Source organism: Erinaceus europaeus, chromosome 3 (assembly GCF_950295315.1).
Source record: "Erinaceus europaeus chromosome 3, mEriEur2.1, whole genome shotgun sequence".
NCBI classification, from domain to species: Eukaryota; Metazoa; Chordata; class Mammalia; order Eulipotyphla; family Erinaceidae; genus Erinaceus; species Erinaceus europaeus.
Window position 1 is genome coordinate 17590779 of NC_080164.1, and position 13129 is coordinate 17603907.

The 13129-nt window shown below is 50.1% G+C and overlaps 1 protein-coding gene across 1 annotated transcript; it reads right to left on the reverse strand.

The window, feature by feature from the left end:
* Positions 1-3685: 3685 nt before the first annotated feature.
* EIF2B4 (eukaryotic translation initiation factor 2B subunit delta) lies at positions 3686-13117 on the reverse strand. Its single transcript, XM_007537819.3, has 13 exons — positions 12928-13117; positions 12510-12553; positions 12214-12352; positions 11923-12126; positions 11429-11511; positions 11184-11275; positions 10889-11003; positions 10657-10733; positions 5360-5462; positions 5015-5142; positions 4667-4844; positions 4077-4257; positions 3686-3925 (listed from the first exon to the last, which is right to left on the reverse strand). Exons 1-13 carry the CDS (start codon positions 13064-13066, stop codon positions 3726-3728), a joined length of 1683 nt encoding a protein of 560 aa, XP_007537881.2. The 5' UTR covers positions 13067-13117; the 3' UTR covers positions 3686-3725.
* Positions 13118-13129: the final 12 nt, after the last annotated feature.

A 13129-nucleotide genomic window follows, 5' to 3' on the forward strand; every position in this document is an offset into this window, starting at 1 on the left:
GCGGCTCCAGACAGACTATGACCCACATAATCAATGACTGCCACCTCTCCAGATTCAAAGGAGGTCTCGAAACTTGACATCAGGCTCAACCTGACGCTGTTGACTGGCTTCTTCTTCTTCTAGCGTTTGCCCTTCTTCAGTAGCCAGTCAACAGCGTCAGGTTGAGCCTGATGTCAAGTTTCGAGACCTCCTTTGAGTCTGGAGAGATGGCAGTCATTGACTATGTGGGTCATTGTCTGTAGCCGCAGGGTCAGTTGACTGGCTACGGAAGAAGGGCAAACGCTAGAAGAAGTGCAAGGATCCAAGTTTGAGCCCTCAGCCCCCACTTGCAGGGGTGTTGCTTCACAGGGGGTGAAATAGGTCTGCAGGTGTCTTTCTTCCCCTTCTCTCTCCATTTCTCTCTGTCCTGTCCAACAACAAAAGAAGCAACAACAATAATGGGAAAAAAAAAAAAGAGTTCACCAGGAGCAGTGGATTCTTAACGTAGGCACCAAGCCCCAGTGATAACCCTGGATGCAAAAATTAAAAAAAAAAATAAAACATTTTAAAAAGGCTGCTTTTCATTTTGTGAAATCTTAAAGATATGAGGGCTGGGCGGTGGCACACAGTTAAATGCACATATCGCATGCGAAAGGACCTGGGTTTGAGTCCCCCCACTCCCCACCAGCAGGGAGGACAAGTCATGAGCAGTGAAGCAGGTCTGCAGGTATCTATCTTCTTCTCTATCTCCCCTTCCTTCTCAATTTCTCTCTGTCCTATCAAATAAAAATAAAAGTAGAAAGGAAAAAAATGGCTGCAAAAGAAAAAAACAAGTGGTCCAGGAGACGGTGCAGTGGATGAAGAAGTAGACTCTCAAGCAGGAGGTCTCAAGTTCAGTCCCTGGAAGCACACGTACCAGAGTGATGTCTGGTTCTTTCTCTCTCTCTCCTCTTATCTTTCTCATTAATAAATAAAGGAAAAAAATGGCTGCCAGGAGCTGTGGATTCATACTGCTGCCACCAAGCCCCAGCCATAAACCTAGTGGCAATTAAAAATAATAAGTAAAAGAAAAAAAATCTTAAAGATAGCACCAAATGTGATGCAAGTTTATTTTGATTCTGATTCAACAAATCAACTGTCAAAAGCCATTTTTGAGACAACCAAGAAAAGTTAATTGGCTATATGGGGAGAGAAAAGGAGAGAGGGAGAGAGAAGTAATAAGCAGGGTTATTATTATCACCAGGGTGAGTGCCAGCATGACGACACCACTAGTCCTAGTGGCCATTTTCTTTTCTTTCTTTTATAGTATATGACAGAGAGAAGTAGACAGGAAGGGGGAGAGAGAGAGAGACAACTGCAGCACTGCTCCACCATTCTTGAAGCTCCCCCTGCACACTGGATAAAGCCCTGGACTCTCGAGCATGAAGTCTGGAGATTTTTTTTTTATATATATATTTATTTATTTTCCCTTTTGTTGCCCTTGTTTTATTGTTGTAGTTATTATTGTTGTTCTTGATGTCATCGTTGTTGGTTGGACAGGACAGAGAGAAATGAAGAGAGGAGGGGAAGACAGAGAGGAGGAGAGAAAGATAGACACCTGCAGACCTGCTTCACCGCCTGTGAAGCGACTCCCCTGCAGGTGGGGAGCCAGGGGCTCGAACCGGATCCTTTCGCCTGTTCTTGTGCTTTGCACCACATGCGCTTAACCCACTGCGCTACCACCCGACTCCTGAAGTCTGGAGTTTTATCTCCATCATTGCCTGTGCCAAAGTGATGCCTGTCCTTTCTTCCTCTTTCTTTCTTTATTATATATTATATATTATTTGCCTCTAGGGTTATTGCTGGGGCTCAGTGCCTACACTAACAATCCATTGCTCCTGGAGGCTATTTTTTTCCTTTTGTTACCCTTTTTGTTTATTGTTGCTGCTATTATTGTTATTGCTGTCAGTTTTGTTAGATAGGACAGAGAGAAATTGAAAGAGGGAAAGGCAGAGAGGGAGAGAGAAAGACAGACACCTGCAGACCTGCTTCACCACCTGTGAAGTGATGCCCCCTGCAGGTGGGGGCTGGGGGATCAAACTGGGATCCTTGTACCTGTCCTTGCACTTTGTGCCATGTGCACTTAACCTGCTTGCGCTACCACCTGGCCTCTTTCCCTATTCTTCATCCCTCTGGGAGTATGGATCTAGGATCATTATGGAGTGCAGAAGGTGGGAGGTCTGGCTTCCGTAATTGCTTCCTGCTGAACATGGGTGTTGGCAGGTCGATCCATAGTCCCAGCCTGTCTCTCTCTTTCCCTAGTCGGGCAGGGATCTGGGGAGGCGGGGCTCCAGGACACATTGGTGGGGTAATCTGCCCAGGGAAATCAGGTGGCATCATGGTATAATCTGGAACCTGGTGGCTGAAAGAGTTAAGATATAAAGCACAGGAGGTCAGGCGGTGGTGTAGTGGGTTAAGTGCACATGGTGCAAAGCGCAAGGACCGGCGTAAGGATCCCGGTTTGAGCCCCCGGCTCCCCACCTGCAGGGGAGTCGCTTCACAGGCAGTGAAGCGGGTCTGCAGGTGTCTATCTTTCTCTACCCCTCTCTGTCTTCCCCTCCTCTCTCCATTTCTCTCTGTCCTGTCCAACAACAGCATCAACAATGGTAATAATAATAACCACAACAAGGCTACAACAAGGGCAACAAAAAGAGGGAAAAATGGCCTCCAGGAAATCGTGGATTCATGGTCCAGGCACCGAGCCCAGCAATAACCCTGTAGGGAAAAAAAAAAATAAATAAAAAAATATAAAGTAGAACAAATTGTTGACTATCATGAACCTAAAGGCAAGGATATTGCAGATGAAAATTGGGGGTCTCTGTTGTGGAAAAAGTAGGTTATGGTCTGGGAGGTGGTACAGTGGATAAAGCACTGGACTCTGAAGCATCGGCAGCGCAGCAGGTTAAGCACATGCAGTGTGAAGCACAAGGATCCTGGTTTGAGGGCTCCGGCTCCTCATCTGTAGGGGAGTCACTTCACAGGTGGTGAAGCAGGTCTGCAGTTGTCTATCTCTCCCCCTCTGCCTTCACCTCTTCTCTCCATTTCTCACTGTCCTATCTAACAATGACGACATCAATAACAACAATAATAACTACAACAAGGGCAACAAAAGGGAAAATAAATAAATATAGAAAAAAATTTTAAAAAGTAATAAATCTTTGAGGGAGGGGGAAGAAGGGGAAATAGAGAAAGGGAGAGAGAAGATAGATATCTGCAGACCTGCTTCACCACTTGTGAAAACATTCCCCTTATATGTGAGCAGCTTGGTAATACGTGTACCACCACCCAGCTCCCTACCTCTTTTTGTTTTCATTTTTTTTTTTAAGTTTACTATTAATGAAAGGGAGAGAGGGAAAAGAGAGTCACTCTGACACATGTGATGCCAGAGATCAAACTTGGGACTTCACGCCTCAGAGTCCAGTACTGGATAGGAGTCTTCTTTGCCCTTCTCGTATTTTGACTTCACTGAGTGTCTGGTCGTGTTGAGGTGGCTGGCGGCTTGTACCAGTGTTGGTCTTGTACATATCTTCGCCTTGGTCCTAAGGCACTGCCGTGCAGTGGGAGCCTGAGGGTCTTCAGAGAGGTCTGCGTTTGGCAGCGGATGCTGGGGTGGGGTGGTAGCCCTAGCGGTGGCATGCGGAAGACATACAAAAGCAGCAGAGTCGCTGAATGTCGGGAATCTGTTTATTGACCCCTGCCCCCCCCACTCACTGGTCACTACTCTTGACTCGTAGGACAACAGGTACAGAACTACAGGGGATCATCCCCAGCTCCGTGATCACCAGGTCCACCAGTTCTGGGGGGGTCACGTCATAGACCAGGTTTAGTAATCGTAGGGACTGATGGTTCTGCCAGTCAGCTAGGGCCACTCGCTCTCCTCGCTCACACAGCAGGTCATCAGGGTCATCTGCAATGGGGGTGGGGGCGGTGGGGGGATGACACACCCATTTATTTCCTCTTAGAAAGCAAGCTGCACTTCCAACATGGCTCTCCGCCCCCCCCCCCCCATCTTCTCCTTCCCTGGCACATCCTCTTCTGCCCTGTGGGCGGCTCCTTACCCAGCTCATTGGAGACAAAGGCGTCAGTCTGCACACGCTCACAGAACTTGTATGTCTCACAGCAGACCAGCACTGGCACATTATGGGCTCGTGCCACCAGGGCTAGCTGAGCTGTCCCCACTCGGGACATCACAGACCCATTGGCCAGGAGTGCATGAGCTCCCAGTAGCACCTTAGAGACCTATTTGGGGTGTGGGGTGGGTGTGTGATATGTGATCAGTGTTAGAATGAAAAATCCCCACTCCTGTCTCTGATGGCAATATTACGATAGAGAAACGAATCTTAGCGGTGGCTCTTCTCAAAGACATCTGACCACTGACCCCAGAACGAGGACCTCCTGTGGGGAGATGAAACTCCAAGGCTATATTTGTACTGTCCCCTCTTGCTGGCTGCTAGTTGATTAAAAAACTAACTGGCCCCTGCAAGCTCAGACTGTATTATAATATGCTACAGATGGTTTTCCTAGTGAAAACAAACAGATCTTCATAATTGTAGTTTCGTACTAATGGCAACTTTGGGGAGGTGGGATCATGCCTCTGCCACCACACCCTTTCACCTCCACCCTTGGGGTCCCTCTCCTCTGCCCTCACCTCAGGGAGCACATAGGAGGCTGCAGGAATCAGCAGGTAGGAGGCAGGGACCCCAGCACGGACAAGGGAACGTAGTGTGTGCCTTCCCTCCAGCCGGGGCCGGCTGTCCACCACCACCACCCGGAAGCGCTGGCCCTTAGCCCAAGCCTCCTGAAGAATCCGAGATACCAGAGATGAGCTGGAGTGAACGGAGAGGGGGGACTCAGTTAGAGAGGTCACTGACAGCTAGCTCATTCCTAGGGGGCAAAGATCTGTTTTCTTCTTACCAGGTCATTCCTGCCCCTCCTTGGGCCCCCTCCCTGCCCCCCAGTGCCCACAATTTTCTTGGGCACAGGGTCTGGACCATACCATCCATAAACCAGGATCACATCTCCATTACTGATCTTCTGACAAGCAAAGCGGGAAATGGCCTGGGCAGCAAGCACAATCTTCTCTTTCACATACCGATCGATGGCTGCTCTAAGTTCTGACTTGGCCTAAGTGAAGAGAGATGCTTAGGAAACAAGTCACAGACACATTCCAACCTCTGATTACTTTGCCAGGAGTGGGGGCTCAAAGGGGACCTCAGAAGTGGCACAAGTTAGAATGTGCACCCCTAGGCGGGGCAGAATGGCCACGACACACTTCCTGAGTCCTGCGGTGCTCCTCAGCCTCCCCGACTGCCCAGGCCCCCTTCTCACTCATGCTCATCACCTCCTCTTCCCGCTGGGAGCTGCTCACACCCGTGATCTCCTTGTTAAGGAACTTGATGGCATTGTGCATGCTCGCTGACAGGGGGCGGCACTGAGTCAGGAAGCTACAACGACAACAGGTTGCATTTGTGTGACTCTTCACAACTTTCAAGGCTTTCACCTTAATTATTAGGATCCTTTTTTAACTCTATTATTAGATAGACAGAGACAGAGAGAAATTGAGAGGGAAGTGAGAGACAGAGAGGGAAAGAGACAGAGAGATGCCCGATACCTTATCTCACCATTGGTAAAGATTTCCCCCTGCAGGTGGGGAACCCGGGTCCTCGCACACTGTAATGTGTGCACTTAACCAGGTGCACCACCACTTGGCCCTAAGGCTATCACTTAATTTTTTTTTTTAAATTTTCCCTTTTGTTGCCCTTTTTTTTTTATTGTTGTAGTTATTATTATTGTTCTTATTAATGTAGTTGTTGTTGGATAGGACAGAGAAATAGACAGAGGAGGGGAAGACAGAGGGGGGAGAGAAAGATAGACACCTGTAGACCTGCTTCACTGCCTGTGAAGCGACTCCCCTGCAGGTAGGGAGCCGGGTGCTGGAACCGGGATCCTTACGCCGGTCCTTGCATTTCACGCTACCTGCGCTTAACCTGCTGCACTACCGCCCAACTCCCGTTAAGGCTCTCACTTTAAAAGAATCTTTTAAAAATTTTTTATCGTGGGACTGGGTGTTGGCACACCTAGTTAACTGCACATGTTACCATGTACAAAGGCCTGGATCTGAGTCCTCAGTCCCCACCTGCAGGGGGAAAGCTTTGCAAGTGGTGAGTAGTGAAGCAGGGATGCAGATGTTTTTCTCTCTCCCTGCCAACCCCTTCCCTCTCAATTTCTGGCTGTCTCTATCCAATAAATAAAGATAATACACCTGGTTAAATGCACACACAAGTGTACAAGGACCCAGGTTCAAGGCCCTGGTCCCCACCTGCAGGGGGGAAAGCTTTATGAATGGTGAAGTAGAACTGCAGGTATTTCTCTCTCTCCTTCTCTATCTTCCCTCTGATTTCTGTCTCTATCCAATAGTAAATCAAAAAATTTTAATAAAAATAAATATATTTTTTATAATACTGGGGTTATCACTGGAGCTTGGATAAATCCACTGCTCTTGGCAGCCATTTTTTCTTTTATTTATTCATTCATTTTTGATAGAGATAGAAAGGACAGAGAGGAAGTGTACTTCATAGAGCACGCATATTACCATGTTCAAAGACCAAGGTTCAAGGCCCCTGTTCCTCACCTGCAGGGGGGATATTTCACAAGCAGTAAAGCAGGTCTGCAGGTGTCTCTCTCTCAATTTCTCTCTATCCTATCACATAAAATAGAAAGGAAAAAATGGCGGCCAGGAACAGGAGGTAATAATGTTGGTACCAACGCCAGCAACAATCCTGATGGCAGCTGAGAGAGAACGAGAGGAGAAAAACATGTGCAGTATTGATTCGCCCTCCGTCCTTGCAGGTGACATCAGGGGCTTGAATTCAAGTCCTTGTACATGGTAACATGATACAACACTACCTGACCCCCACCTTTTAAAAAATTATTTATTTATTTACTTATTTATTTTTATTGTAATAGGATTTTAAAAAAAAGTTTATTTATTCCCTTTTTGTTGCCCTTGTTGTTTTATTGTTGTTGTTATTGATCTCATCGTTGTTAGATAGGACAAAGAGAAATGGAGAGAGGAGGGGAAGACAGAGAGGGAGAGAGAAAGATAGACACCTGCAGACCTGCTTCACCACTTGTGAAGTGACTCCCCTGCAGGTGGGGAGCCGGGGGCTCCAAGCGAGATCTTTACGCCGGTCCTTGCACTTTGCGCCACGTGCGCTTAACCCGCTGCGCTACCACCTGACTCCCCTATAATAGGATTTTACCACTCCAGGATGACTTTTTCAGATAGAGATAAGCATAATGAAGCAGGCGTGCACACACATGTACGCATAAGAGAGAGAGGGAGATGGAAAGACCATAGCAATGAAGCTTCCTTCGATGTGGTGGGGGCCAGGCTTGAACCTGAGTTTTGCACATAGCAAAGCACTGCACTATCCAAGTGAGCTATTTTGCTGTTTCTCCATTCTGACATTGCCAGATAAAAAGACAGACAGAGAGGTACCCGGTTTCAGAAATAATTGGTGGAAAAAAAGGAAAAGGAAAAGAGAAAGAGAGAGAGAGAGAGAGAGAGAGAGAGACAGAAAGACCATAATACTGAAGCTTTCCTCAGTGTGGTGGAGGCCAGGTTTAAAAAAAAGAATACACACACACACACGTTTTTTTGGCCGGGGTGATACAATGGTTATACAAAAAGACTCTCATGCTCGAGGCTCCAAAGTCCTGGGTTGAATTCCTGAATCACCATAAACCAGAACTGAGTAGTACTCTGGTTAAAAAAAAAAAGGGGGGGGGTTCAGTGGCATACTCTGTTGAGTCCACACATTACCATGTGTGAGGACCTGGGTTCAAGCCCTACTCTCCACCTAAAGGAAGGTTCACAAGTGGTGAAGCAGGTCTGTAGGTGTCTCTCTTTCTCCCCCTCTCAATCCCTTTCCTCTCAATTTCTGTCTTACTGAAATACATATGGAAGATAGTATAATGGTTTAATAAAAAGACTTTCATGTTTGAGGCTCCAAAGTCTCAGTTTCAATCCCCCCTACAACATAAGCCAGAGCTGAGCAGTACGGATAGATCTCTCTCTATCTCTCAAAACAAAACAAACAAAAATTAGGGTTGGGTAGCCAGCAAAATGATTCTGTAAAAAATGTTCCTGCCTGAGTCTTTGAGGTTCCAGGTTCAATCCCCAGCACTATCATAAGCCAGAGCTGAGTGCTCTTGTCCCTCTCTGTATTTCATTCATATACATAAGAAAAATCAGAAAATATAAAATAAAAAAATTTTTTTTTATTGCCTCCAGGGTTATTGCTGAGGCTCGGTGCCTGCACTATGAATCCACTGCTCCTGGAAGCCATTTTTCCCCTTTTGTTGCCCTTGTTGTTTATCTTTGTTGTTGGATAGGACAGAGAGGGGAAGAGAAAGATAGACACCTACAGACCTACTTCACTGCTTGTGAGGCAACCCTCCCCCCCGCAGGTGGGGAGCCGGGGGCTCGAACGGGGTTCCTTCCGCTGGTCTTTGCATTTTGTATCATGGGTGCTTAACCTACTGCGCCACTGCCTGATCCCCCAAAATATAAAAATTTTAACAAATATTTTAAAATATTTTTCTTTTTGTGTTTTTTAAATTTTTATAGTAGTTTTAAAAAATTTATTTTCCCTTTTGTTGCCCTTGTTTTTTATTGTTGTTGTAGTTATTACTGTTGTTGTTACTGATGTCGTCGTCATTGTTAGATAAGACAGAGAGAAATGGAGAGAGGAGAGGAGGACAGAGAAGGAAGGAGAGAAAGACAGACACCTGCAGACCTGCTTCACCACAGGTGATCCCCCTGCAGGTGAGGAGCCGGGGGATCCTTAGGCCAGTCCTTGCACTTTGCGCCATGTGCGCTTAACCTGCTGCACTACTGCCCAGCTCCCTTTCTTTATGTTTTATTTATTTATTTTTTATGTTTAAGTTTTTATTTATTTATGAGAAAGATAGGAGGAGAGAGAAACAACCAGATATCACTCTGGCACAAGTGCGGCTGGGGATCAAACTCGAGACCTCATGCTTGAGAGTCCAAAGCTTTATCACTGCACCACCTCCTGGACCACGTCTTTTTATGTTTTTTTACTTAAAAACACTTTAATTGGGGGTCGGGCGGTGGCGCAGTGGGTTAAGCGCACGTGGCGCAAAGCGCAGGGACCAGCGTAGCGATCCCGGTTCGAGCCCCCGGCTCCCCACCTGCAGGGGAGTTGCTTCACGAGCGGTGAAGCAGGTCTGCAGGTGTCTGTCTTTCTCTCCCCCTCTCTCTGTCTTCCCCTCCTCTCTCCATTTCTCTCTGTCCTATCCAACAACAAAGCAACGTCAACAATGGCAATAATAACCGCAATGAGGCTGCAACAACTAGGGCAACAAAAAAGGGGGGAAAAATGGCCTCCAGGAGCGGTGGATTCATGGTGCAGGCACCGAGCCCAGCAATAACCCTGGAGGAAAAAAAAAAAAAAAAAAAAAAACACTTTAATTGGGGGTCGGGCGGTAGCGCAGTGGGTTAAGCAAAGCGCCAAGGACCGGCGTAAGGATCCTGATTCGAGCCCCTAGCTCCCCACCTGCAGGGGAGTCACTTCACAGGTGTTGAAGCAGGGGTCTGCAGGTGTCTATCTTTCTCTCCTCCTCTCTGTCTTCCCCTCCTCTCTCCATTTCTCTCTGTCCTATCCAACAACAATGACATCAACAACAACAATAATAACCACAACAAGGCTACAACAACAAGGGCAACAAAAGGGGAGAAAAACATTTTAATTATCTTTATTTATTGGATAGAGAAGCCAGAAGTTGAGAGGGAAAGGGGAGAAAGGGAGGGAGGGAGGGAGAGAGAGAGAGAGACACCTGCAATATTGCTTCACCACTTGCAAAGCTTTCCCCCTGCAGGCGGGGACTGGGGGCTTGAAGCCAGGTCCCTACACATTATGATATGCGCACTCAACCAGGTGCACTACACTAGCTCCTTTCCTTTTTTCATTCATTTATTTATTTTGGATAAAGACAGAGATTGAGAAGGGAGAGATCGAGAAGGAAAGTGAAGGCAGGGATAGATAGCATAATGATTATGCAAAGAGACTATTCCTGTTTGAGACTCTAAAGTCCCAGGTTCGATACCCTGCACCACCATCAACCAGAGCTGAGCAGTGCACTGGTGAAAAAAAAAAAAAAAGAGAAAACTAAACAACAAAAGTAAAACTAAAAATCAAAAAGATGTCTACAGAGAGACATCTGCAGCCCTGCCTCACCACTCAGAAAGTTTTCCCCCTGCAGGAGGGGACCAGGGGTTGGAACCCAGGTCTTTGCACTCTGTAATGTGTGTGTTTAACCAGATGCTCCACAGCCTGTCCCCCCAAATATCATTTTTTCAAAGGAAAAGCACCTGTCAGAAGAGGTAGATTTGTTGTGTAGCCACTAAGCCAGCAATTAAACAAAGGCAGGCCAGGAAAGAGCTGTAGCAATAAAACACACACGGGCATGCACGAGGCCCAGGGTTTATTCCTCGGCACAGTGTGAAGGGACAGTGGTGCCAGAGTCTTGCAGTTAAACACGTAAAGAGCAAGGGAGAAGGCAGGAGAGCGGGCAGGGCGGAGCGCATGTAATGCAGGTGTGTGCGCTCACCTGAAGTAGGGCTTCAGCCTATTTACCAGGTCCCGGGAAAGCTCTTCGTTGGGAGGCGTGGTGTAATCCTGAATCACCTATGGGAGGGGCTGGTTAGCCAAAGGCCCCTCGCCAAGGTCCATGGCAGGGGAGCGGCTGAGGAGAGAGCTGAAGACACTGGCTGGTCCCATCCCCCCCAGAGCCCGCAGTGTTGGGAGGTGGGGCTGGGTCTCGGGGAATGAGTGGGCATTACCTGCTGCAGGGCACCGAGCAGGGCGATGCAGCGGGCATTGGAGCCACTGACCAGGCCCTGGGAATACTGCAGGCCGAGCCGCACCATGGCTGGGTGGATCACAGAGGATGGGATGCTGAAGGGATGGCGGTGTCACACATGTGCGAGGGAGCTGAGGCTCCTGCTGCCCCCCTGCCCCCCATGGCAGGGAACATCCCTCCTGCTTCTCCCCACAGACCCAAGCCCCAACCACCAGAGCCTCCAGAGTTACTACAATTCAGATTGAGACCCAGCGATGACAGCCACAGGCTGCTACCTCATGTCTTGGGTCAGAGTGTTCTTCCTGCTGTACTGGGGGAGGTGGGAGAACAGACTGACTTTGGATCCATAGTCCTCTCGTGTGGGAACCTGACAAAACAGAGAAACAGGAAGACGGTCCACGATTTAAAATTCCAAGCTGGAACCGGGCAGGAAGTCAACAGTGATACAGCCCTGACCCAGATCCCTAGCCTCTGCCGGGTGGTCTCCCTTTCCGCCCTCCACCCCCTCCCTGTTTCCTACCTTCTGTCGCTCTGGTTTTTTCACAAGCCGCCTCAGAAGCGTGAGGTCATCAGCCTGAGTGTGCTCGGGGAGTCGCTTTGGTCCTAAAAGACAGTGGTCATGTTTTCGAGACACTACAACCGATCGATGGTGAAAAATTTGCTCTTAGGGCCTAAAAAGGGTGGAGAGAGAGAAATAAGAAATAGAGGTAGGCTGAATTTTGTGGGAATTTTGGAGTCTGGGCTCCCAGACACAGAATGAGAGGGGAGAAGTTGGGGTAGCCTGAGTGAACACAACAATTACAACCGGTGGTCTGGGATGTGGCACAGTGCATAAAGCACTGGATTCTCCACCATGAGGTCCCGAGTTCAACCCCCGGCAGTAGTACATGGACCTGAATGATGCCCACTTTTTCCTCTCTCTCCTGTCTTTCGCATGAATAAATAAATTCCTTAAAAAAAAAAAATAAAGAATTACAACCAACTCGGATGTGGAAACGAGGGGCAGACGGCTACCTGAGGGGGTGTCTCTAGCTGAGCTGGGACCGGCCTGAGCGGGCTGCCCTCCTTGCTCCGCTTTCCTCGCGAGTTTCAAGGCCCTCTCGGCCTCCTGCTTGGCCCGCCGCTCGGCGCGCAGTTCGGCCTTACTCCTGCCAGCTGGCACCTTCTCGCCCGCAGCGCCCAGGTGACTGCCCGGTGCCGGCGGCTCTTTGGTTGGCGCTACAAAGAGTAGAAAGCAGAGGTGCCCACGGTTCAGCCCAAGCTTCTGCCTGGTCGCCGGCTCGCGTCCACTCCTCCCGCGGGTACCTTGACATGGCGCCGCGGGGGCGGCAGAGCCGGGGTCCGGTTCCGCCCCCTTCTCCTCCTTGCGCTTCTTCTTCTGCTGTTTCTTTTCCTTCCGCAGTTGCAGCTTCTCTTCTGGGGTCAGCTCCCTCCCCGCCGCTGCCTGAGACACCAGCATCAAGCGCGGCTCCCCACCCCACACCCCCTTCCCCCGCGGGACAGACACCCGCCGGTTCCGAGCTCGCGGCCGCGGAGGGGACGGCGCCAGGGCTGGGACAGCGCCGAGTGACCCGGGCTCGGCAGGGGCTCGGCCCACTTACCCCCGGCCGCGGGGCGAGCTCCGCCCTCATCCCGGCTCCCGAGTCTGCATCGGAAAACAGGGCGCAGAGTGAGCCCGAGAGGCCTCGCGAGGGCCTGCGGGGGCTCGGGCGCGGCGCAGCCGGCTGCAGGGTCGGCATGACCGGGCTCGGCCGCCGGCAGGGAGGCGACCCGGCTCCGCGTGGGGACGCAGTGCGCGGAGGATCAAAGCGACGGCGCGGAGGGCGGGCGGGGGAGGAGCGTCCACCGCGCTCGGGGACCGGCCGGTACGCGGCCGGCGCGGGGCTGTGCCCGGGGCAGTGCAGGCGGGAGCGCGGCCCGGCACGGGACACGGGGCCCAGAGCCGCCCGGGACCCGGCAGGAGCCGCCAGGAGCCCTTCGGGGCGCGTACCCGCTGGTGCGCCCGGGCCCTCCACTCACCCTCGCGAACCGCCACCGCCACGGCAGCCATCAGCCTCCGTCCTACGCTCTGCCCAGCACAGGCACTGGGACTACAGCTCCCTCCGGAGGGCCTCCCGCGCCGCGCAGTCTCCTTTAAATGAACTACAATTCCCGGCATGCGCTGAGCCGCCGCTTCCTGCTACGGATCGCGATGAGGGCCAACTCACCTCCGGGTTCCGCC

What these genes read in the sequence shown, in the direction of transcription:
- EIF2B4 (XM_007537819.3), bottom strand. Translation starts at nt 13,066, where the DNA reads ATGCCGGGAATTGTAGTTCATTTAAAGGAGACTGCGCGGCGCGGGAGG. An exon ending in AAAAACCAGAGCGACAGAAG is followed by an intron (nt 11,276 to 11,428) that starts GTAGGAAACAGG and finishes CTGTTTTGTCAG; the next exon opens with GTTCCCACACGAGAGGACTA. An exon ending in CTTTGTCTCCAATGAGCTGG is followed by an intron (nt 3,926 to 4,076) that starts GTAAGGAGCCGC and finishes CCCCCATTGCAG; the next exon opens with ATGACCCTGATGACCTGCTG.